Raw genomic sequence first — 26,186 nt, 5'->3', positions numbered from 1 at the left:
CGTATTGTATAAAACACCCATCCCTAGTAGAGCTTTTGTGTCTGCATAAATACAGAAAATACAGTCAAATGAAGCAGTATAAACCTGGCATTGACAGGTGTTGGTCATCAGGGCTGGGTATCATGTGAGAAAATGATAATGATGCCTTACGGCCTTTACACACTGGGGGCGTTTTTCCATTCTATTAATTCACGGCATTTTTTTTCTCGAACTGTTGCTTTTGTCATGAATAATTTCATACAGAAATGTGAATATTACTGAACAAGGTTGATTTTCAGAGCTTCAGAGCTTTTGATGCCATAAAGGCATCAACCAATCACGTTGTTTGGAACGGTTGAGTTGTGTTTATATTCATGAAACAACAATACAACAAAACTCCTTTCAGCCAAAGACAAAGACAGCGCAGACCAAATCCACTCCTTCTCTTCTTACCTTTCACAATATTTGCAGGCGAGTATTTGGTATTGTTTATTGGTCACAGCCCCCGCGACCTTTACTCTGCAAAACCCTTTTTTAAATTTCTACAAAACAAGCCAAAGGTCTCAAATATTATATACTGTGTAAACAAAAGATCTTTGCCGAATAAAATACAGTAAACAAATGGCAAAATTTGAATATAAATCAGGAATCATCTGATAAAAGAATAAATAAACAAGACCATGAATCTGACCAGGCATTCAACTTTCAGTACTCAGCAGCTTTCAATACTCTCAGTCGGTATGAAACAAATGAAATACGGAGGTCTAATACGCAGCCCTCAGTATTTTTCAGAATACCTTATTTCTGTGAAAGATCAGGAGAAAGAAAGCTGATAATGTGAGAACTCATAGCAAGAAACACGTCAGCACGTCTCTGTTCACACTGGAACCGGAATTAGCTGAAGGTGAGATGCATTTCCTTTTAGCCCGGCGTTAAGTGTCTCGCTGCCTCAGACGGATGTGTGTTCCTCTCACTCGGGAAGAAAATCAAGGGCTTCCAGATAAAAGATGGAAACAGTAATAGGCGAAAAGAGCCAGGCGACTCATATGGTGGCCGGTATATAATATTAGGTAAAAAAAAACATCCTGTTTCTTAACATGTCTCATGTGTTTTATCATGCACATCTTATATCCATTAAGTTTGGTCATACAAGTACAAGAAGTCTGCTTCAAATGGACGAGGTGGTCCACATCTCATTCAACGATAAACACACGCACGCACGGCGCACAAGCAGAGACATACAAACCGACAGGAACGATTACCTTCCAGCCGGAGGCTCTGTGTGTATTGTAACCCGTCTGTCCACACCGCCAGGGACAAACAGCGATCTGATCTCAGAGCAGCGCCGACAGTCTGCCACACAACTAGAGAGCAGGAACACACCGGTGGCTGAAACACCGCTGTCTCCCTCCATTATTCACAGAGCACTCAGTTTTATATACTAAATGTGGGAAAACCTCATGCAGGACTTAGTTGCTGCTTCAAATTATTCTTCATCATTTGATGAAGCTCAGAAAGTCAAATTAACCACAAAGGAGATTTTTGCTTTTTCATTCATTCATTCATTAAAAAAATGTCTAATATAACGCTGCAATAAAAAAAGACAAATGGCTCCAACCGAAGATATACTGCACTCTTCCAATGCAAAATAACAATCAATACAGTCCAAAAACCTGATGTCTAGAGATGATTCCAAATCAATACCCAACTAAATGACTAATCCTTCTTTTATTGGATCCACCACAAGTGTCAAGAAAACGTCAACCCAATTGTCAAAGTGCGTTGATTTACAACGAGGACTAAAGGGTTGGAAATGGGTTGGAAATGGAGTGGAAGCAGGACTTTTCACTGCTGTTGGACAAGAAGCAGAAGCAGAGAAGCAGTTTTAAAGGAGACATATCAGTTTCTCAGTGCTTGTGCTCAACCATCTGGGTATCTGGAGCTCCTACCAACCCACAAGCTGGGAAATAAGACAACCCAGTCAGTTTCTGTGGGCTGTCTAGAACAGAAAACATGTGATTCAACAAGCCATTCAGATGTGGCTCCCCTTCCTATGTCACATGCACCTGCACCCCCCCCCCCCCCCTTAAGCTTTACAGACAGAGGGTGAATACAGGTATATTCAGACAGACAGGAGGAGATAAATACTGTGGTTTTTGAACATTAAAGCATGTAAACATGTTATAGTAGAAAACCAAAATACAAGTCAAAACCTGGAAATGAGCACGATACATGCCCCTTACATCTACATCTTCATCGGAACAAAAGCTTGACTTCTACTGCATTAAAAACAAGAACTTGTTAAGAGTGAACACCAGACTAAATGTGTTTTGTGTGATGGCCTGGATCCAGAACAGGATTGTGGCTGCGTCAGCTCTTTTCCAGGCACGACAGTGTTTGATGGAGCTGCTGGCGGTCGTGTGGCAGACCTCTGCCTGCCCGGCCGGTGACTGATGCACACAAGACCACGGCGGAGAGCTTTATTAAACGACGGCGAGGCCCCATCACTCTCCCTTTGACATATTGGGGGCTCACCTTGGGGTGGGGGGTGTTGGTGGGGTGCACCAGGAGGAGTCAGGGAGATGTGAAATATCCACTATGTAAGTCTGTATTAACACTTTTGATGACGTACAGTGTAGTGTGTCTGTTGGTTTCCAGTATGTTGCACTTTTTTTTTTTTTTGACCGTATGTGTGTTTGTGCATATGTGTGTGTGTGTATGTGCGTGTGTGTGTGTGCAGGGTGAGTCATTTAACAGAGAACACTGTGAGCCGGCATGCTGCAGAGAGCGAGGTCACGATGACAAATCCATCACTTAACCCTCTCATTCTCACACGCACGCAGACACGCACGCACGCACGCACGCACGCACGCACCTTCTCCTCCTCCTCCTCCTCCTCCTAGCCTTCATCACCAGCTGCAGGAGGCTCCATACAGTCTGAACCTCCCCGCATCTGTAACCTGACGACCACCTGCAGCTGCACCAGCACCCATGGGTGCACCAAGCACGGCCAACAACAACAGCAGCATGCAATACACACACTGATACACTCACACAGCAGGAGCGTCCAGCTCCGGTAACAGATGCTGGACGATTTCTATTATACGCTCCATTAAGTAAAGGTGTCACATTTTAATATCAATAAATCATTATCTCATTAATTCTGAAACATTACTGTAATTAATGTGACACGGCTGTCGACTGAAGACGTTTCATTTCCAACAAAGTTTTTTAGGGAAAACTGAAAAGAAAAAACAGATTTTATTGTTGCTTGACAACATTTTTATAATTTGTTTTAAGAAGACTTTTGGAAGAAAAGGTGGTAAAACTTTCAATGTGTAATCCTCCACAAAGGATAAGGAAAAATATGGATTCAGTTACAAATCTGCATTTTATTATCTCTTAATCTCTTTGTTATTTCTTATCTACATAACTCCTGAATCAATATTTCTAGTTGGCATATTTAAGACCTACAATTACTGTTTGCCTGAATTTCAGAGAGAATTAGTAATAATAATAATAATTTTATCAGCAGGGTTGGACTGTTTAAATATAATTTAAATAAACATTTTATTAATAAACTGTATAATTGTATAATAAACTGTATTCAGATGACCTGTTTTAACCGACCATCAGCCAAATGCCACTAGCATTTTCACTTTACTATCATATATGAGGAAGAGAAGCAGCTCATGCTCATATTTGAGAAGGGGATGATGCTTGTCATTTTTGCTGGAAAAATGACAAATAATTGCAGATCAATTTTCTGTTGATCGAGTAATTGACTGATTGTTTCAGTCATCATTCGTTTCAGTCACATTTCATGATTTTTCTAGACATAAATATACTATAATGCAATATTCTAAAACACCAACTGACAGTTACAGAAAACGGACATGTTTACATTGAGAGGCGGAGAGCCGAAAAACTTTGTAAAAAAAGTGGACAGATATTATCCAGGTAGTCTTGGACTGTCAGTGACACTACAATTAGGGCTACAACTAACAATTACTTTCATTGTTGATTAATCTGTTCATTATTTTCTCGAAAATGTCTACCTGGAGAGACGATGGGATCCTGGGACTTCTGTCTGGAAGGGCCGAAATTGTCCGACAAATTCAGGGAACGGCAAGAGACTCGTTGTTTATGACCAAATTACGAAACGGCTCCATGATGGTGGTGTAATCCGCGCCACCTCTCGCCTGAACCAAACAGAGTATTCCCAGGAGGTGAGAACGCATCTGACACGGATAATCTGCTCTTGTGTGAAAGGGAAACTCTGGAAATGTCCGAATCTGATTCTCCGGACGTTGTCCGGCTTAGGGCTGCAACTAATGATTATTTTCATTGTTGATTAATCCATTGATCATTTTCTGGATTAATGGATTACTTGTTTGGTCTATAAAATGTCAGAAAATGGTGAAAAAATATCCATCAGTGTTTCCCAAAACCCAAGATGACGTCCTCATATGTCTTGTTTTGTCCACAACTCAAAGATATTGAGTTTACTGTCATAGAGGAGGAAAGAAACCAGAAAATATTCACATTTAACAAGCTGGAATCAGAGAAGTTTGAGTTATATTTTTCTTAAAAAATTACTCAAACCAATTTAAATAATTTCATTAATTTAATAGTTGACAACTATCATATATCAATTAATCGTTGCAGCTCCAACTAAAATGGAAATGCTCTTAATTTTCTAATTGAATAAGTCACAATTTTCTTGTAAAACTGGGGTGGCGAATGCGTAGTTAGAAAAAAGAAGAACTTTTCATTAACTACATGTTGTTCATCATAATGTGACGGTTCGGAAGTTGAAAGAGACGAGGGCAGAGCGACCACCAAGCCCTCCACTTGTTGACGGACATTTGTCAGGGCCCATTGCCTCATCGGAGGCAACGCTGCCATGTGCTCACACTCAGACAGAGAAAACACTGTGTGTGTGTGTGTGTGTGTGTGTGTGTGTGTGTGTGTGTGTGTGTGTGTGTGTGTGTGTGTGTGTGTGTGTGTGTGTGTGTGTGTGTGTGGGGCAGGCAGACTGCCAACACAAACTGACAGAGGCTGGCGCCGGCGAAGAGGTGACTTAGGGGTGATTAAGCTAAAAGCAGCCGACACAAATGTCAGATCTCAGCGACACAGACGAATGAAAACACAAAGTTAAACATGTTTGTTTTCACTCTCTCTCGGCCATCATGGAGACGCTGCTCCGTCGAAATATACTCACGTTTGGAAAATATTGATAAAAAAACTTTTGCCACATGTTTAAGACCAATTTCTGGACACATCATGCAGGAAGATTTCACTTAACAGGTGGCATAAGTACAGGGTTTTACACGTATTTACATGTATATATGTATATATACATGCAGATCCACTCAAGATTGTTCAGCTCCATAAATGTTTCATTCAATGTAACCCTGTTTTTCTTTGCAAAACTTGGCAAACTTAAGAATTTAGTTTGTGCAGTAATAGTTAGTAGTTTTAGTAGTTTTTGGGGGCTTATTAAAATTGTGTTAAATAGTTTATCTGTTTAATCCTGTTAATAAAGATACTGATTATTATTATTATTATTATCTGCAGGGCTTTAGAAATGATGTCAACATAGAAAACAAGAAAAACATTGAACATATTTTTAAGACCTGCAAAGATCCTAAGCTCATGAGGAGACCATACAAACTAGAGATGTCACGAGAACCAATACTTCGGTACCAAGTTGATGCCAAAACTCTAAAAACGTGACAGTACTCTTTTTCTACAGTACCGAAGGTACCGTACGATGCCTGCAGTCAGGTTCCCAAATTAACACCCGCCAAGCGCCAAATGCGGGTGGATTTTCCGTTTGGCGAGTAACTCTCTGAAGGTTGCCGTCCTCTGCTCTCTGTGTGTCGGAGTTTGACACACACACACACACACACACACACACACACACACACACACACACAACAGCGCCGTCGAGATGTTGGGTTTGTTTACTTTTTCAGAGATCCTTTATTAATTTGTTGGAGAAGATGATTCACTCGTGGGGGGAAAAACAGAACTGAATTTCTATCTTTTGTTGTTTATTGCTAAATCTCTGAAAAGTGGTGCTTTTTTATTGTCATTAAAATATAACATTAGCATTTTAAATAAATATTTAATGGTCTAATGGTCTGTCACCATGTCAATGAATTTAAACTACCGCTTTCAATCTGAGGATTTACTGTATATAGAGAGTGTGTGTGTGTGTGTGTACAGTCTCTGCTGTTCTCTTACAGTCATTGAGCTATACCTGAGGAATAAAGTCTCAGCATTTCCCTTTATTTATTTATTTTTTAACGTGGTGTCGAATTGGGTATCGAGAATCGTGGAAATTCACTGGTATTGGCATCGACTACTAGATTTCTGATATCGTGACATCCCTAATACTAACAGAAGTTCTGTCAAAAGGAAAGGTATCTGTTTGAATGGAAGCCTCCATCAGACTGGAAGGTCATAATACACGGTGGTAGATGTGAGGGCTGTCAAATCAAAAGTAAAATAACGTGAAGACATTAAAACGATTTGGTTTCAGGTTATTTAGTTTCCGTCTAATTTGTTCTGCAGTTTTGATGTGTAGTTTATAATGAGGACACCACTTGTTCTTGTCAGATGAGAGATCAGAGTGTTTATACATCTATAGCAAATATTTTAATAAACTGTTGATTAAAAGAATATTTTCAAACTGCATTTTCCCAAAAGGTAAGTAAATCTATGTGTGTGTGTGTGTGTTGAGGGTCAGGGGTGTTTTATAACAACACCAGGATGTTCATTCAACAAAAGACCACTGAAAGAAAAAGAGAGAGAGAGACTGAGGGGGGTAAAAGATTTGTTTTCCTTTTACTATATGGCCAGAAGTATATGGACATATACACATATGTAAAAACCATGGGCATTAATCTGCTGCTAGAACAGCCTCCACTTTTCTGGTTTCAGTCTTTCCACCAGATGTTAGAACCTGGCTGCAGGAATTTGCATCATTGAGGTAATCAGGTCTGGCTCATTTCAGTTCATCCCCAAGGTGTTGGATGGGGTTGAGGTCAGGGCTCTTTGCAGATCGGTCAAGTTCTTCGGCACCAAAGTGACCTAACTTTGTGCACGGGGGCATTATAGGGCTGGGCGATAAAATGATCTAAAAAAATTTCACAATAAAATCTTCCACTATAACAATGATAAATTGATGAGATTTATTTTTGATAAAGTATTTCGATATAGAACAGCCGACACATCGTAGCTGACTCCGTCGCTGCTGTAAAACGGTGGATGAATTGTTTTGAGCGTCACAAACTCCCACGAAATGACTCCTTTTACTATCACAATATGATCAGTTCTGTCCGCTAACATTTGGAAAGTCTAGAAGAGCCTCAAGATTGAGGTGAAGTTAGTTAGTTTGGGACATTGAAGTTAGCCTACTCAGCTAGAGGAAGTCTCTAATGTGCATGCTCTAAAGTGCAGCAGTGAGACAGCCAGTATATACGTAATGGACCCTCATCGTCCCGTTCTGTTCAGAACTAACCTCCTGCTTTCTTTAGGGTTTTGTCCTGAGGAGAATACTCTTAAAATGTAAACCACATCAATTATTTCTGTATTTCATCCCATGTCACTATGTAAATGTAAAATGATTATAATGCATATGATTACCTTTTTGAGTAGATGTTCATATTCATTCACTCTAGTTGTAAAACTGAGCCCGCTACAACCTAAAAACTGCAAGTTGCGTTAAAAAAAAGAAATAAGTGACCTTAAAACGAATTTGCGCTAACACGTTATCGCGTTAACTTTGACAACCCTAATATTGTGATCATTATCGATATCGATTAATGTAAAAAGCATATTGTGATATCATTTTTGGCGATATAGTCCAGCCCTATGACCCTCGCACCATGTTGAAACAGGGAAAGCATCTTCCTCAAAATGATATGATACTATTATCTAAAATGATTTAGATGCTTAAGAATGAACATTTTCCTGAACTACAGTAAAAAAACCTGGAGCAAAATGACATAATGTAGAAGGGGGTGTCCATATACCTTTGGCCACATAGTGTAGACAGAGAGACAGATTATGGGGAGAGGAGGGTCAACCTCACAGATCTCTGACCTACTCATAATGAACACACGCACCCCAAACACACACGCACACGCACACGCACACGCACACGCACACACGGCTGACCTTTACAGTGAGAAATGAATACATGAATAAAACTAAAATCTGCAAATGACAAATCTGCATTTGGCCCTCCAGGTTTCCCCCGAGGTGAGTTTCAGAGAGTCAAATGAGGGCAGTTGGATTTAATCTGCCGCCTCTGGAAGGCACACAAGCGCGCGCGCGCACGCACGCACGCACGCACGCACGCACGCACGCACGCACAAGCCAGCAGACTGATTTGCTATTGAATAAACCAACCAAACATTGATTGCAGTTTCATTTGCTAACAGGAACCAAAGTAAGTACTGTGAAGAAAGGAGAAAAATAATATGACAGAAAGGGAGAGGAAGAGACGAGGCAGAGGAGGAGAGAGGAGAGCTTCGGCTGGGAGGATCAGGGAGGCAACAGTTTGACCTTCGACCAGGGAGTTAAGTTGCGGTCAAGTCTAGAATCACAGAACAGTTTAATCCCTACAGACTGTCTCTCTTCTCTGCTCTCTGCTCGCATGTCTCTGTTCGGAATCAGTCAGCAGAGCTTATCGCAGTCGGCGAAACCGGCAGGATTCCTCACATATCTGTGACCAGGCTGACCGGTCACTCCTCCTATTATTGATGTCCGAGCCAAGTCTCTGCATGTGTGAGAGATTATTTTCAGGATTTCTTTTAATTGATTCATAAATTGATTGCTAAATTGGAAGTAATTCTTCCTTTGGTTTGAAAAGTACGACGGCACCGTTTGCATATCGGCTTTTGTGACTATTATTACTCCTCGATGATCCGCCTCGAACGTAAAGTACCTCCATACCTGACTCTTGCTACGTGTCTTCTCAACGAGTCGAGGCGGAGCTGGCGCTGCGGCAGCACTTGTTGCTGTCTTTCACATGTACTTGTTTTTTTCCGTGCTGTTGGCGTTCTTCTTCTTCCTTCGTTTCACGGCAGATGAGAACACTTGTAAGCGTTTATGCCCCCATATATGAGCTGCGCCCATCAGATCCGGAAGGGTCGCATCTCCAGTAACTCCGGTACCAATGACCATTACAGGCATCGTACAGTACCTTCGGTACTGTAGTAAGAGTACGTCACGTTTTTTAATTTTAGCATCGACTTTGTACCAAAGTATCGGTTCTCGTGACATCCCTAGTCAACACTAGTGGCATGAAAGGACAATTAAAACTTAATTGAAACAAATTCCTGAAGATCTCTCTCCATTTTTCTCTCCTAGATGGTTAGTGTACACTATGTATTTACTTGAATTACTTTGATATTTATATGGCCAAGCCAACTTGTTTTGTTTCCGGTTCACAACCTCTTCTTCTTCTACTCTGTTTACTGGCCGATTACAGCCATGCTAGCCTATAGCGCCAACTTCTGGCCAAACTACACTTTGCATAACCGAGTTTGCAAACTTCCAGTTGATGGGAATGCAGCTAAACAACATTTCTTCTTTTGGGACATTTCAAAAGTTCCTTTAAAATGTGCTTGACAATTGACTGGGTTAGTGCTGACCTCTGAGGGAACGGAGAGTCAGAGTCTCCAAAATGGAGGAAGCTATCGTTGCTTGCTAGCTGTGTTGCGCAGACTACAGTTATGAGACAGGAGACCACGGTACACACACATCCTTTGAATCAACTATAAAATCATTGTCCCGTTAACAACCTAGACATTTCTTTGCCCTCTCTTCCATATCAAATGAAAAGTAAGGGGAAGTAAACAGAACACTGCGAGAAGAAACCTTTTGGGACTGACTAGTGCTGACCTGGCTGGCTAGCTGTTAGCTCTCCTGCTGTAGTACTTTACAAACTACCCCTGCGAGTAGTAACTACGTCACGGAACTACTAGACTTACAGATTTCTCAAAAACGTGTGAATGAATAAAGTGCATGTTAAAGTAAAGCTGTGGATTAACATTTCCGCCTCTACTTAATCTAAAGAAGCTGTGTGCTCGTTTCCAGAGCAAAAATGACGTCATCAATTTGTTTATTTTGTCTCTCCTGCTTCCATATACTGTACAGGGATACCAAAACCTCTTCATGTTTCAGAGGCTGTGACCACAAAATAGTTCAGATTTTTAGTTGATAAATGACTCAGTTTACAGTTTTATCACTCTTAGGGGTATAATCATGTAACAATTCAGCTCAGATCTGAAGTGTTTTAAGTTATAAAGCTGTCAAGACTGGAAAGGCACTCAACTTTTTACCATTTACAAAGGGCAAAAAACTGAATTTCATATCCTGCATTAAAGCAGTAGATTAAAGACTGAAGGTTAAAAAGCAGATTAATAAATACATTAAAAGGGTTTAAAGTTCAGAGAAGAGTTTTACTTTGCCCAAAAATCTTGTTGCCTGAAGCAGAAAGAGTTGACGATGTGAATAAAATCATAAACTGTCCAGCGAGAGAGACCTTCAGCTCCTCCTAAAAGAGGCTGAATTGACAAGCTGCAGAAGCCTGCTCGTCTTTCCACAGTGTGTGTGTGTGTGTGTGCGTGTAGGAGTGTGTGAGTGCGAGAAGAGGAGGTTTAGGTATTCGGTCTGTTAAGCATCTGTCATTAAACGGTGTGTGTTGTATGTCTTTCATGCTACACTGCTTTCACTCCAAGCAGGAGTGAAAAGGGTCAGAAGAGAGCTTTACTCCAAATGTTTATAATTCTCCTGATACTGTGTGTAAAGGTAGAAAAAATGTCTTATAAAGTCAAATTTGTTCAATAAATACAGAGAGTAGAAATGAACATCTGGACATCTCTCAACAGCATTTTGTCCTTGAGGTCATAGAGTCATACAGGAATGCATTTCTAAAGCAAAAAATTCTAAATATTGTTGCTGGTTTCAGCCTCTCAGATGTGATGATTTGCTGCTTTTCTGTATTTGATATCATTGTAAATCCAATCTATTTGGGTTTTAATTAGGACTGTCAAATGATTCAAATATTCAATCACAATTAATCGCATGATTGTCCATAGTTAATCGTGATTAATTGCAATGAATCACATTTTTTTATCTGTTCTAAATGAACCTTAAAGGGAGATTGGTCAATTTAATTTATTACTATAATATTTAATACTCTTATCAACATGGGAGTGGACAAATATGCTGCTTTATGTAAACATATGTATACTGTATATTTATTATTGGAAATCAATGAACAACACAAAACGATGCCAGATATTGATCCAGAAACCCTCACAGGTACTGCATTTAGCATAAAACAATATGCTCAGATCATAACATGGCAAACTGCAGCCCAACAGGCAACAACAGCTGTCAGTGTGTCAGTGTGCTGACTTGACTATGACTTGCCCCAAACTGCATGTGATTATCATAAAGTGGGCATGTCTGTAAAGGGGAGACTCGTATCTGGCGGTCAGGAGGAGGAGCTAAAATGAATTTATGTCAACGCGTTATCGCGTCAACTCTGACAGGCCTAGTTTTAAAGTTTTAGTCGGACAAGACGAGCAACAAGAAGATGTCCCCTTTGAGAAATAGTGAGAATTGTCATTTCAAACATGATTAATCGAAAAACTAAAAGGCATTTTAGTTGAAAATAATTTGTAGTTTTAGCCCTGGAAAAGTGTAATCCTCCCTGTTTGCTAATCATTCATATCACCCATTTAATCTGATAAGGAAAGTTCAAGGATATTTTCAAAGGAATTAATTTATTCAAGACGTTTCTTGTTTCAGTAGCTGCATTTGGGTCAGTTGAAAAGTTATCTGTTGCCACTTTAAGGAATTAAGGAAAGTCTCCTGCTTTTAAATGAATCTAATCTCTGATATATATATTTTTTTATCGGCAATAAACCCACAGCCAGAGGAGTACTCCCATTTACAACATCTGGGGCAATTTTCCCCTCAACACTGAAGATGTTTTTATAGATACTCTTGTGAGATTAATTAACTGAGGCAACATGTTGGACACATATTTAAGTAACCAAAAAGCTATGAGTGTGTGTGAGAGAAAGCTTGACCTTGTTCAAATCCACCTCGATCCCTAAAGAGTGGAGTTCAGACGAGCTTTACTTCCTCACTTTTAGGAGATAAAAAGTTGAAACAATCGGCGTGGGAAAGTGCAGACTTTTACTGATAGGATGTGAAAGCATGTTTGCGTGTGCTGCTTTTATGTCTAATGTGAGTACGGCAGACATGGATGTGTCCACAACACATACATATCGTACTGAATGAACTGTTTCTCAGCGCTATATCCAAATCTTTCCACTATAAATGACCACATACTGAACTGACAACCTGCTGCAGATAATTATAAGAGATTATGTTTGAAAAGCGCTGCAGCAGAATGTCATTTTGATCCATTAGACCTTTAAAAACGCCATTTAAATGATGAATTGATAAAAAGAAATGGTGGGAGCAGCGATGGAAAGTAGGTTGTTATTTTGCTAATCAGAGCAGAGTGTTTGCTTCCATCTTGTACAGATGAAAACCTGCAGTCATTGTGTGTAAACCTGCTGCTTCTCCACCACGTCACAGTCCTGCTTGATCTTGTGGAAGTGTTCTTGTGTTTTTCGAGACACAAATCATTCATTATTTTAGTGGATTTGATGAAACATAACAGAGGAGCTGTGAAGTGAATATTAAAGAGTGGCTGATGGATTAAAAGAAAAAGCAAACTGCTTTTTAGAACAGCAACAAGCAAAGTGGATTTCTCTACAAAGTGAAAGGAAACACGGAAACATCCTTTGGATGGCATTTTTTCTTTGTCGTTGACATTTGTCAGTTTGAGTTGGACGGCGGTGGGACATAATACAATCTGTGGCATTTGAGGTTAAAAAAAAAGCCAACAAATGTTGGTAAACTCGGAAATACCCAATTTCCTATGAAAAATTTAATTTTGTCATAAAACTGAAAGTCTCTAAAACTTCAAACTAGGGATGCACGATATATATCGGGCCCGAAAAATGACTGGCAGATAATAGGAAAGTTATATTATTATGAAGGCTGTCAAAGTTAACGCGATAATAACGTGTTAACGCAAATTCATTTTTAACGCCACTAATTTCTTTAATGGATTAATACAAGTTGGGATTTTTTGGTTGTTGCTCAAAGGAGGTTAAATAAAGCTCCAAACTTAGACTAAAGTTTGTAGAGGAAAAACTGTCCTGTCCATTTTCAAAGAGGTCCCTTGACCTCTGACCTCCAGATCAGTGAATGAAAATGAGTTCTCTGGGTACCCACGAGTCTCCCCTTTACAGACATGCCCACTTTATGATAATCACATACAGTTAGGGGCAAGTCATAGTCAAGTCAGCACACTGACACACTGACAGCTGTTGTCGCCTGTTGGGCTGCAGTTTGCCATGTTATGATTGGAGCATATTGTTTTATGCTAAATGCAGTACCTGTGAGAGTTTCTGGACAATATCTGTCATTGTTTTGTGTTGTTAATTGATTTCCCATTATAGATATATACACATCTTTGCATAAAGCAGCATATTTGTTCACTCCCATGTTGATAAGAGTATTAAATATTTGACAAATCTCGCTTTAAGGTACATTCTGAACAGATGAAAAATGCGATTAATTTGCGATAAATCGCGATATATACTATGGACAATCATGCAATTAATCACAATTAAATATTTTAATCGATTGACAGTCCTACTAAAACACCATTAACCTTCCCTGTCTTGTACCTCTACACTCTTCTATTTTAGCAGCTACTCTTTGCCTCTCATCAGGTGCTTCAGCAGAAAAACATCAATCTTAACCATCACACATCTCCCCCTTTAAGATACAGTTTGAACAGATAGAAAAAAAACTTTTTTTAATTATTTTTTTAATTAATTATTCAGATAATTAAATTATAGCCCATAGATTATTGGCTGACAATCCAAATTGCTTCATTAACTCAACAAGTGCAGCATGTACACAAGGGCTCTAGACTGCGACCAAAATGATCGCATATGCGACCTTTTTGGGAGTGTGCGAGTAAAATTTTTACCTAGTGGCATTTTGCAAGTGCATGATCATTACTATTTTGGTAACAAGGTAAGAGCGTTGGATATAGCAGATGAAAGCAGTGGTTTTTGTTCCTCACTGGCGCAGCCTCTCTCTCCTCTCCTGCACCTCCTCTGTTCTGTGGAAACCTTCTATGATGAAAATGACTGCAGGTTTTGTGTAGCGCACCGTTATTATTAAACCTCCGTGACAACATAAACCCACACACGTATACACACTGTATGCGATCCGTCCCACACACACACACACACACACACACACACACAGCCGGCCTCTGATCTCAGGAGCTGCAGCGTCAACGGAGAATAACTCAAGTCAGTGAGTTAAACTCTCTAGTAGTTACCAGTAACGTTACAGTTAGCTAACGTTAGACTGTTGGATGTTAACGGTAACGTTACAGTTAACGCTCACTAACGAGCCGGCAGCCGACGTTTGCAATCACAGTGAGTGAGATGACGATAACGTTACGTTAACGAGGAGTCAAAACTCCGCCACAGCTCAAATCATGTTACTGATGTTAACCACTTATTTACTTACTGACTCCTCTCTTTGTCCCCTTTGGGTAACAAGGCTGCAATGAATGAATTTAGTCCGTACCAACATGATCGCCTCATGACAGCAGCATCTCCAGCAGCTCCTCTAACTTTAGAGAGCAGCTAGCAGGGCCGGTCATAACTTTTTGGGTGCCCAATGCAAAATCTTGTTTTTCGACCAAATGCTATTTTTTTTTCACAGCAATATAAAATAGATAATAGAAAGGGAATTATTATTGTACATATTATATTTAAATAATCACAATTAATAATTATGTTTTTATGCAATAATCACTACAGATGGCAATAACAAACCACAGTTAATGGAAAAAAGTTAATTTCAGACCCTGCTCACGCGCATCACACACTGCAGGGCGCCAAAGTTTCGCTGTTCACCAAAATGAAGCGGTCTATCGCTGATTATTTAAAAAAAAAAAAAATGAGGAGAGAACGGAGGAAGCTGGTGGTGAGGGAGAGTCTAACAGAGATGCCGACTCAGACACCACCGATGATGAATGTGCAACAGGCACGGAGAGACTGGCTGACAGACAGGTGAAGAAACAGAAGTACCACTTTCAGCCACAATGGCTAACACAGTACCCGTGGTTACGGTACGAGGGGAACACTGTGCTATGTTTTTATTGTAGGCAATGTGGGCCGTCCGTTGCAGGAAACTCTAAACTTGTTAGTTAAAATATTTTGCAAATATCAAGCTTGGAGGCATTGTCAATGTTTCACTGGGATATGTAAATTAAGACAACTATTTATTAGCATGCAAGGTCATTGATTAATACCATGCTGTTACCCAAAAAAAAGGGTGGGACCAAATCATGTGCTTGTGCGACCAACTGAGAAAGTTGGTAGCACCAGTGCTACCAGTGGAAAAGTTAGTCTAGAGCCCTGTACACCCTCAGTAGGTGGTATGCACCATGAAAATTGGTTTGCAATCCACCAATAAACACGGAGGAGTAGAAGAAGAAGAAGAAGAAGAAGTAGAAGAAAAAATAAATAAAAAGCTCCATATCGTGCATCCCTACTTCAGCCCACTGAAAGCAGATGTGGGATTAGATGAACTGAATATGATATTTAATTGTGTTTTTAAAGCAGCAGCAGCAGAGCAGACCACTGCAGCGTTTATCAGGTGGTAGTTACACGCTACATTTCCTGAGTGATGCTGTCGCGTCCTGGCCTGCAGCAGCAGGCCGCCGAGGGACTCGGAGGAGCTCGGCCACCCAGGCGGCGAGCTGGTGAGCTGTTGATGAAGTGAGGGGTCACTGCGGGGCTAAGTGAGACCTCACACCGGACAAGCAGGCCAGACCTCGGGCCACGATGGCATATGGGTGTGAAGGAGGTGAGGAAGCTGAGGAGGGGTGGGGGTGGCCAAGCTGTCCACTCCGCCTCTCACGAGACCCCCAGCTGTCACAACAGACACTTACCAGCCCTCACACTAAACACCCACCAGGGAGGGGGGGCAGCATCCTTCCTCTGTCAAACAGAGGGATGGAAAGGAGGAAGGATGGAGGGGAAAAGAGAGGGTAACCTCTTCTTCCTGCTGCTGTGATGTCGGAGGAATGCTGGGATCTGCCCCCGCCACTGTCCCTCTGAAGCCAGCCTGAAAACCTGCTAATTATAGACACTGAAAGGATGAAGGTGTGACCTAAATAGTTATTTTAAGTCTGGAGCAGACTTGTGAGGACTACTGAACATACACACAGAGAGAGAGAGAGAGAGAGAGAGAGAGAGAGAGAGAGAGAGAGAGAGAGAGAGAGAGAGAGAGAGAGAGAGAGAGAGAGAGAGAGAGAGAGAGAGAGAGAGAGAGAGAGAGAGAGAGAGAGAGAGAGAGAGAGAGAGAGAGAGAGAGAGAGAGAGAGACATTTCAGCCTCGACCGTCACACAACAAAACATACAGGTCAGATGGTTCAAATACTGTGAGACGGCAGGACTCTTTCTATTGGACGATTGCATTGAGCAAAGAGAGGGCACCACCGAGATGACAATAAAGGATTATTAGAAACACACTACTGAACTGGCAAACTATCAGCATCAGTCTAAGAATATTTCTACTGCAGGGAAATAATGCTGAAATCATCATCAACCATTGTTTACTGAGCATTGAGCTCTTCTACAGCAATACTCTGAATCCATATTCATACGGGCTAGGAGGATATACAACATAGAAGATGGACAGATACAGTATACAATAGCAATACAATCTAGAAAATGTAGAAATTAGGGGTGTCACGGAAATTTTCCCACCGATTCCTAAACTGGTGACAACACCGCTGTTACCGATTACACCGGACATTTTACAAGAAAAGAGACTTTGATCTGTAACGTTGGATGGCTGCGTGTCTGGCCTCTCCGGTGCGGGGTCGCAGGTTTCCACCAGCACACCGACTGTGACGGCTCCGTCCTTCTCCAATTGTCTCATTAACATTATGGTTTCCTTTAAGGATGTTCATAATCAACCGTTTAACCGTTGACCGACATTACGCATTTTAACCGATTAACACTATCGGTTAAAACGGTTAAAAGAAACATTAACAATTAATTAAAAAGCTGAGCGGCTCAGAGGAACGGCTCATCACTTTAAGGAGAAAAGCTGGTCCACCTTAACAGCCCACCTTAAGAGGCGGAGCTGGAGTTGCAGGATACAGGAAGTCGGCTCTGGTCTCTGGCTCGCTTGAGTGGAGTGGAGGAATTGTAATTTAGTAGCATTTACTCAACGACAAATAAACTGTACGCACTGCTACACCTACGTTCACAGCTAGAACACCACCAACAACCTCACACTCACCACCAACACACACACGGACACTAGTTAAAGTTAAGTCGCGCTGACAGACTGAATGTGTGTGGCGGCGGCGGCGAGCAAGAAGCCTCCAGCAATGCTAGAGCTGCTAACGTAGCACAAACACACACTGTTTGTTGGCCTCTCGCTAAAGTTATGCCGGGCAGACACACAGCTGACAACCTGCTAAACTAAACTAAATGTGCGGTGGAGACTTTTACTGGGAAAGTGGCTGCATGTCCGCGACACTACACGCAGCATCGTAGCTGCTAAGTAAACGCTCCTGGACGGTGAACTGGAGACTCCGTTGTCGTTGTGCTCCTGTTGCTGGCGCGACGCACAAATCTTGTCGGTTAATAATCGGTTAACGAGGGTCAGTTATTGGTTAAGAAAATCTTTCAAAATGAGCATCCCTAGTTCCCTTATAGTATTGGGTTTAAATCTGAAAACATTGGCAAATAGTTGGGGTGTAAATCACAAGTTTCATCATGATACAATACTATATTGATTCTTTGGACAACAATACGATATTTGCTGATATCACAAAGTCTGCCACGATATTATTACGATTTGATTTAATTCAGGGGCCTGCAATCAATATGACATGATATCATATGTCCATTTAACACAATCACTTACATTTATATCAACTCACAAAATGCAATTAAAATATGATTTGACAATTTTATGACTGGGCTCTGTAGGAATAAGGTGCACTTGGATGGAAATGACACAGATGTGCCATGGGAACTTCAAAATAAAGGTGTACTTTAAAGGTCACATATTATGCTCATTTCCAGGTTCATAGATGTATTCTAATGTTGCACTAGAACATTTTTACATGCTGCAATGTTCAAAAAACCCTTTATTCTTCTCATACTGCAGCCTGAGTCTGCCTGCCTCAGAGCCTAATTCAGCCTATGTCTGAAAACCCCTGATTCACAGCCTGTCTCCTCCCACTCTGCTCTGATTGGTCAGCGTTTTCTGTCAATCAAACGTCCTCAACAACACAGCGTCACACTCTCCCCCTCCCTCCCGGAGAAGCTCTGGAGAGAGAGGAGCTAGAATAAAGTTTATAAACCACTTTAAAGTTTATAAACCAGAAACTTCACCCAGCGCACGTGACCGGAGGAATCTGATCAGAAATCGGCGACAAATGATGAACATCTGCGGTCCAGATTCCAGGTTTTCCTGACGGTTTCTCTCAGGTAAATAATGCTATTTATAGCTCTGTTGGTTAGCTCAGTGTTTACATTATGCATCAACTCTGTAAACCGTAAACATACACTCTGTTTTACGTTAGTCTTTACAGATCCATCTGTGAGAAATGGCCGACAGAATCATCCCAGAGGAGAGCAGACAGCTGAGAGCAGATAGCTGAGAGCAGATAGCTGTGAGCAGATGGGAGATACAGAGCTAACCCGTTAGCATGTAGCTACATGCTAACGGGTTAGCTACATGCTACCGCTATGACACGGTGTGTAAACACAGCGACCATCAGGGTGGAAAATAGAAGATGTGAAACAGTAGTCAGTTCATTATTTCTGCTAAAAGATAAATGTATGGAAGATCAGAGTAATGGTATATTATTTACAGTAGTAGCTGTCTCTGTGTTACCATGACTACAGACCACCGGAGCTTAGCTTACCATAGTTTACCAGAGCTGAAGACTTTCTCCTGTACCATGTTAACTTAACTGCAGGTGAGATGATTACAAATGCTGTGAATAATTAATATTGTCATCTGTCTACTCAAATAAAGTTTGACTGTGAAACAGAAATGTGTTGTGTTGCTTACAAGTCACTATTTACTACCTGTACTCTGCTACATGCATGACATCAAATATATATAATATATAAATATCATCTGTTTAAACAGTGTAATTACATAAAGCCTTTGTGAAAGAACATGTTATATTTAGATGATGGGAGTACATGAAGCCTGTTCTGCTGGTTCTTGCAGACTAACAGTAGGAGCTACTTTGCTCAAGTTCGGTTGAGGAGGAGAGACAGTGACGCGCTGTGGGGCGGGGTCAGCTACTGAAGGTTCTGCTCTGGTTCGACCAGGAAACCCTAACATGGCTTGCATTTCTCAAACGACGTCAGAAGAGAAGGAAAAGCTGCGCAGCGTTTTTCGACACCCATTTCCGGACAAACGGAGCAGGAGAAAGAGAGAGAGGATGGTCTTTTATGATACTATGGTGACTTGTAGACACACTGGGGACAGATATTGATGTTTAAAAGACATGGAAAAGTGCATTTTGCATAATAGGTGACCTTTAAAGGTGATGATACTGCATGTATCAATGTTTTCACTTTGCATCGATGATATTGGATCGTTGATCACTGAATCGACATATCGATCCATATTGATGTATCGTTACACCCCTACCAAATAGGCGCTTTTGCTGTCTGCTTTGACACCGAATCCTCCGCCATCGTCGCGTCTGTCAACTCTCAAATATACTGGATATTGGTGTTGCTTTCATAACAAACAAATAATACCATTTCTGAGAAACACTTTCTCCCAAATAGTTCTTTTAAAAAAACAGCTACAAAACTATTGTTACGTGCATCAAGCTACAGAACCTACCGGTTAACCCAGGAATCTATTTTGAAATGACACTAATTCAAGAACACGTTATCATTTCTAACATTATAGTGGATGAAATTTCAGCTGCATGAGTCAAAGTTTTACTTCCATGAATGCAGCAGTGGTCTCAGGAGACTTTTCCTCCATCAGGACTACAAGTACTTTATCTGCACAAACACTTCTCAGTCCCCCTGTTGAATACATGCTGCTTACACCGTTCCTCCACCATACACATCCTCTCTTTCTCTGCGTTCTTTCCACACCTGAGAGCCTATTGACAGGAGAGTCCCGGTACCACGCGTATCACTTAACCCCGTGTCAAAACACAGGTGTAACGTAAGCCCGGGGAGCAGGCGAAGGTCCTGAGCTCATAAAGAAATGTGCGAGCTGGGAATAGCACCCTGCGTGTAAGAGAGGCACCTCACTGAGAGTACAGAGTTACTGCAGGGAGCGGAGCTGGAAAACAGCCAGACACTGACAGAGGGGAAGGCACACCTTCACCTCAGGGATCCACAACACAACCACACACAATTGCGACTCAGCGATAAAGAAAGACAGAAAGTGATGAGGGTTGTTTTGGATGGAGGACAAAAGGGAGCTTGGTGCTCTTACCATGGCGCTCCGTATATCCGGAATCCCTTTATGGTGACGTCCGAGTCCTGCAGGTACACACAGTTTGAGAGGAGCGTCTGGACATTGTCAAAGTCCTCCGGTTTGAGTTTGGACACTGAGGGGAATCGGTAGTAATCCTGCTTGACCAGCTCGGCCATAAAGTCCTTATCAAAGGTCAGCTCGTGGTTGCCGGCGATCACCACCTTAAACTCGTATGGGAGGCCACCTAGAGGAGACAAAAGAGGGAGAGGGTGGTGAGCTGAATATCTAGTCTGTATCACGTTCTTCTCATACTCAGTGAGGCAACAATGTCCTCCTATCTAAAATGTTCTAAAACCTCTGACCTGAAATAAACCATCTGCTGTTCATGTGGATATGAATGTATAGCACATCAGGAACAGTCGCTCCACCAATATGTGTGATGATGACATTTTTGTGCACAAGCTGACTGAAGTGACGGCCGGCATAGAACTGAACTGAGGACATTGTAGTTACTGTATATATAGATGGACGACACTTCTCCACCTCCTCCCACTGTACAAAACTGAAGCCAAAATATCCCAGATACGGCACCACCACCTTGTGCTGGTGACGTCATTAGTGATCGTGGGGGTGGAGATGCAGTATTGAGGGCCCACCCGACGAATGAGCGGTTTTTCTGTAGCTGCAAATAAAGAACGTTTTGTACATCAGAGGTGGACAGCACTGATGAGCCAGGTCGCTGTTTGAACAGATCCAAAGGTTTTAATATCTGGTCTCCTTTACTTCAGTTACAGCTCCCTGTTAGGGCTGCATCAGGTTTTGCCTTTTTATTATTATTGCGATATGAAATTATTGGAAATATAAGCATCAACTCAATTCATACGGAGAAAAGTTTCTGTTTATCAAAAAATAAACAAAAAGATTTAGACCAACTCTTAACTCACTTGTAACCCTGAAATATTCAGGCTTTTACTTCGAAGCAGTTGCAGAAATGTGGCACATGTGTACACAAATATTTGACTTAGCCCGGAATACTAATTTGTTGCTTGATAAAAGTATTTCTGAATCCATCATATTTTACTGCATGTTGTCAGCAAATCAGTAAAGGATATTATTGAGAATTGAATCAGCAGAATATTTGTTTCTAAGGTTGTTAAATTAAATTAACAACAAATTCTTACGATTTCATGACACTGCTAATAATTCTTAACAGCCAACAGATTCTTCACACGCGGTCATGATCGTGCAGCGCCGCTCTCCTTTCATGGCAGATCAGCGTTTTATAAAGTCACAAAGGGGCTGTACGTTTCCACCTGGTCGGTCTGCTTTTACACAAACAGCAGGTTGTTGTAATATTTTGTACACGGAGCGTATACGCTCTCCTCAGCAGCTCCCTGTATACCTAACCCAGAGCACAGATCAGGACTGGAAAGAAAACTCAGATAAGTGGAGGGGAAAAATACCCTCAATTCAGACAGTCAGAGAGGTTACAACCAGCTGACTGCTCTGCTTGACCCCAGCACACCACCGTCCATCTCTGCAGACGCCGGGCGGCTGGAGAAAGCATGAACCTGAACTAAATAGAGAAGAACATCTATTACAATTCTCATCCCCTCATCTTTCAACTTCTGCTGTGCCCTTTTCGTCTCCTCTGTCGGGGTGATTTGTCCCCGGGTCCCCTTCGCCATCAAGAAACTGACTTACTACTTTATTCCAGCAGATTGAGCACTCAGCAAAAGGCTCTGGCCTTCATCACCCCTCCGTCCTTTCTCTAGTTCTCCTTTTCCCCTCCTTCATTCGGGGTTTTTAGGCTTCCTGTTGATTTAGTTCCTTTCTGTCTCTTTTCACCTGCTCTGTAGGTTCTCTATAGACTAATCTGCAGGCTAATAGAGTTAACCAGCAGCACCCCCAACCCAGGCTATATCATTTATAATAGCGCTGCTGCAACTAACAATGATCTTCATTAATGATGCTTATCTTGATCAAACTATTAATTGTTTGGTCTATAAAATGTCAGAGTGAAACTACAATTACTGTCTCACGGTCATATGCCTCCGCCAACCAGCCAAGTTACAGTTACATCTAGGGATGTCACGAGAACCGACACTTCGGTACCAACTCGGTACCAAAATTCTAAAAATGTGACGGTACTTGTTTTCTTCGGTACCGACGGTATATACCGAACGATGCCTGTAATGGTCATTTGGATCTGGAGCGGAGGTACTGGAGATGCGATTCTTCCGGATCTAATGGGGGCAGTAAACGCCTACAAGTGTTCTCATCTGCCGTGAAATGAAAGAAGAAGAAGAACGCCGTAACGGCACGGAAAAAAACAACAACACGAGACGTGAAAGATGGCAGCAGCTGCAGCGCTACCTCCGCCTCAACTCGCTGAGAAAACAAATAGAAGAGTCGGGTATGGAAGTACTTTGCGTTCGAGGCGGATTTACAAGGAGTAATAATAGATCCGTTAAAACCAGTATGCGGTGCAGTAACGGTGCCGTCGTACTTTTCTTCCAATTTAGCAAAGCACCTCAGAGACAGACATCCAGACAATATGGTTTGTTTTAAATACTTGAAGGCTTCATGCCACTGTTCTGTTTTACAATGTTAATAGACGTTTCTTTTTATTTATTACTTAAAGGCTACATGCCTCTGTTTTTTGTAATGTTCAAATGTTTTAATAAAGGAGTGCGTGTTGAATAACATGGGATTTATTGTTTTTTTTACCGTGGTATCGAATTGGTATCGAGAATCGTGTAAATTCACTGGTATTGGTATCGACTACTAGATCTCTGGTACTGTGACATCCCTAGTTACATCCATGTCTGTCCAAAATGTCGTCACTTCATCATTTTATCCTGTTAGACATTAGGGGGTGAAAAAGAATATTGAAAATATCAAATGTCTCAATAGTATGTTTTGTGATACTGTATAGATTCTCAAATACGGTATTTATTTTTAATTAATAGTTAACATGCAAAGATGAACACAGTCAATCAATACTTTATTTCATTTGCAAAGAGATGCGTCCTCTCAGTGTATGAGATAGGATGCTGGATGTTAGAGGGACTGTGATAACTGACAGTTCAGATCCCACTGTTCTGATTGCATAAAAAAAGTAAACTTTTTTTGTCAGATTTTATGCATATGGTGGTGTGTTCTTTATACTTTCCCTAAATTTCGCCTCGCGTACAGTATCACAATATATTGAATCATAACCCCTGTATCAAGATACGTATCATGTTGCCGATAAACAGCCATTCTGTGAAATTGTCATAATTAACATATGAATTCTTGAGTTATGGCCAAAAACATGTTTTGTGAGGTCACAGTGACCTTTGACCACCAACATCTAATCAGTTTGTCCACGAGTCCAGGTGGACGTTTGTGCCAAATTTGAAGAAATTCGCTCTAGGAATCCTGAGATATCATGTTCACGAGAATGGGACGTTCGGACATACGGACAAAACAAAAACGTAACGCCTCAGGCCACGGCTGTCACAGAGGCATAAAAACACAGTTTCCTATGACCTAAAGTGTTTTGTCCAACCAACCAAAATATTTTTTGTTCACTATTAAATAATAACAAGAAAAGCAGAACATCATCACAAGCGAGAAGCTGGAACTGGGAATTATTGCCTTCATTTATTAATCTGTTGTGGCAGGAGGGTTTGGACAGAATTTGAAGTTCAACTTCTGTTTTCAACCAGCAGCAGCACTTACTGTACGAAGCGTGGCATTGACATGAGTGATGACTCCATGCTATGCTAATGAATTCATCCTGATTAAAAAAGTACATATTGTCATATTGTTTGGCTGACGTAAGGTCATGTGGTGCTGTCAAGAGGTGTCAAGTCGTGTTTTTGATTTATGAACTGAACGCAAATTTGAAAGCTCTGATGTTGGCTTGATCATATTCAGAAATCATCACTTCCAACAGATAAAGGCAACCTGTATGAATGTGGATGTTCCTCAGTCTCTAAACACAAGTAGGAAATTGGTTCTCGACCTTGGGCAAAAAAAAATCAACTTAAAACGCACCACTGTCTGACCTCCTTAGGATAAATGTGTAGCACTGGGAAGCCAACATTACTTTGGTAGCTGTTTTATGAATTGTATTCAGGTGAAATATATCAATTTAAAAGATCCAGCCCAGTTGCATTGTACGTTTCTGGAAACCGTTAAATGTGGAGGTTTCCGCATTCTGGCAGAGCAAGTGAAGTAGTATATGGAGCGGCTGTTATTATTAATAATGAGTATAACAAGCAAGAAAGTCCACTAAGGGTGGATGGTCAAACAAACAGGACTATCACCCTTTACAGTTGTTATGTAAAGTCGTCATGCTTGTTACGTAAGAAAGTCCACGAAGGGAAGTTGTCATTTATTTATTTATTATAACACAAACCATGATGTTTTTTCTTGCCTGAACCAAGTAGTTTTGTTGCCTAAACTAGGGATGTTCAAAATTAACCGTTTAACCGTTATGCGACATTAAGCATTTTAACTGATTAACACTATCGGTTGAAGGGTTAAAAGAAATATTTATAATTAATTAAAAAGCTGAGCGGCTCAGAGGAGCGGCTCGTCACTTTAAGGGAAAAAGCTGGTCCACCTTAACAGCCCACCTTAAGAGGCGGAGCCTGCGTTGCAGGATACAGGAAGTCGGCTCCGGTCTCCGGCTCGCCTGAGTGGAGCGGAGGAGTTGTAGTTTAGTAGCATTTATTCACTGACAAATAAACTGTACACACACTGCTACACCTACGATCACAGCTAGAACACCACCAACAACCTCACACTCACCACCAACACACACACACGGACACTCATTAAAGTCACGTTGCTCTGACAGACTGTATGTGTGTGGCGTCGGCGAGCAAGAAGCCTCCGGCAATGCTAGAGCTGCTAACGTAGCACAAATACACACACAGTTTATCGGACAATCGCTATCGTTAATCCAGGCAGACAGAGTATCGTTATGCCGGGCAGACACACAGCTGACAACCTGCTAAACTAAACTAAATGTGCGGTGGAGACTTTTACTGTGAAAGTGGCTGCATGTCCGCGACACTACACGCAGCATCGTAGCTGCTAAGTTAACGCTCCCGGACTGTGAACTGGAGACTCAGTTGTCTGTTGTGCTCATACACTGCAGCTGGCGCGACGCACAAATCTTGTTGGTTAACGGTTAATAATTGGTTAACGAGGGTCGGTTATCGGTTAAGAAAAGTTTTCAAAATGAGCATCCCTAGCCTAAACCTAACAAAGCATTTCACAACATTTACCACGCGGCATTGTGCGTTTCTGCAAGCCGGATACGAGGCTGATATGAAACATATTTATGACACATATTTGTGGTATCCGTAGTTTGCAGAAACGCACAATGCCAACAATTTTTCTGGTGAATGGAGTTGAAAAAAATGTCTCTCTTTACGGCCAGTGACTTCATGTAACAGTTTTATGAATTCTGCTAGTTAGTAATTTGTTTATTGTCTGAGCAGCTGATGAGCACAGCTCAGTCAGCTGGTTTTAGTGATTTGCAGATGGAACATCTGGGGTTGATTAAACAG

At 41.3% G+C, this 26,186-nt stretch overlaps 1 protein-coding gene across 4 annotated transcripts in view; it reads right to left on the bottom strand.

Annotated features, from left to right (window-relative positions):
• The window catches only part of mpped2a (metallophosphoesterase domain containing 2a), a 109,684-nt gene that overhangs the window by 36,878 nt on the left and 46,620 nt on the right, over positions 1-26,186 (bottom strand). For all 4 annotated transcript variants that reach the window (XM_074624802.1, XM_074624791.1, XM_074624813.1 and 1 more), the window contains one exon: positions 20,635-20,860. In XM_074624802.1, the coding sequence (XP_074480903.1) occupies positions 20,635-20,860 (226 nt within the window). The remainder of the gene's footprint in view (positions 1-20,634; positions 20,861-26,186) is intronic.

Source organism: Sebastes fasciatus, chromosome 2 (assembly GCF_043250625.1).
Source record: "Sebastes fasciatus isolate fSebFas1 chromosome 2, fSebFas1.pri, whole genome shotgun sequence".
NCBI classification, from domain to species: Eukaryota; Metazoa; Chordata; class Actinopteri; order Perciformes; family Sebastidae; genus Sebastes; species Sebastes fasciatus.
This window is presented reverse-complemented; position numbering and strand designations above follow the sequence as displayed.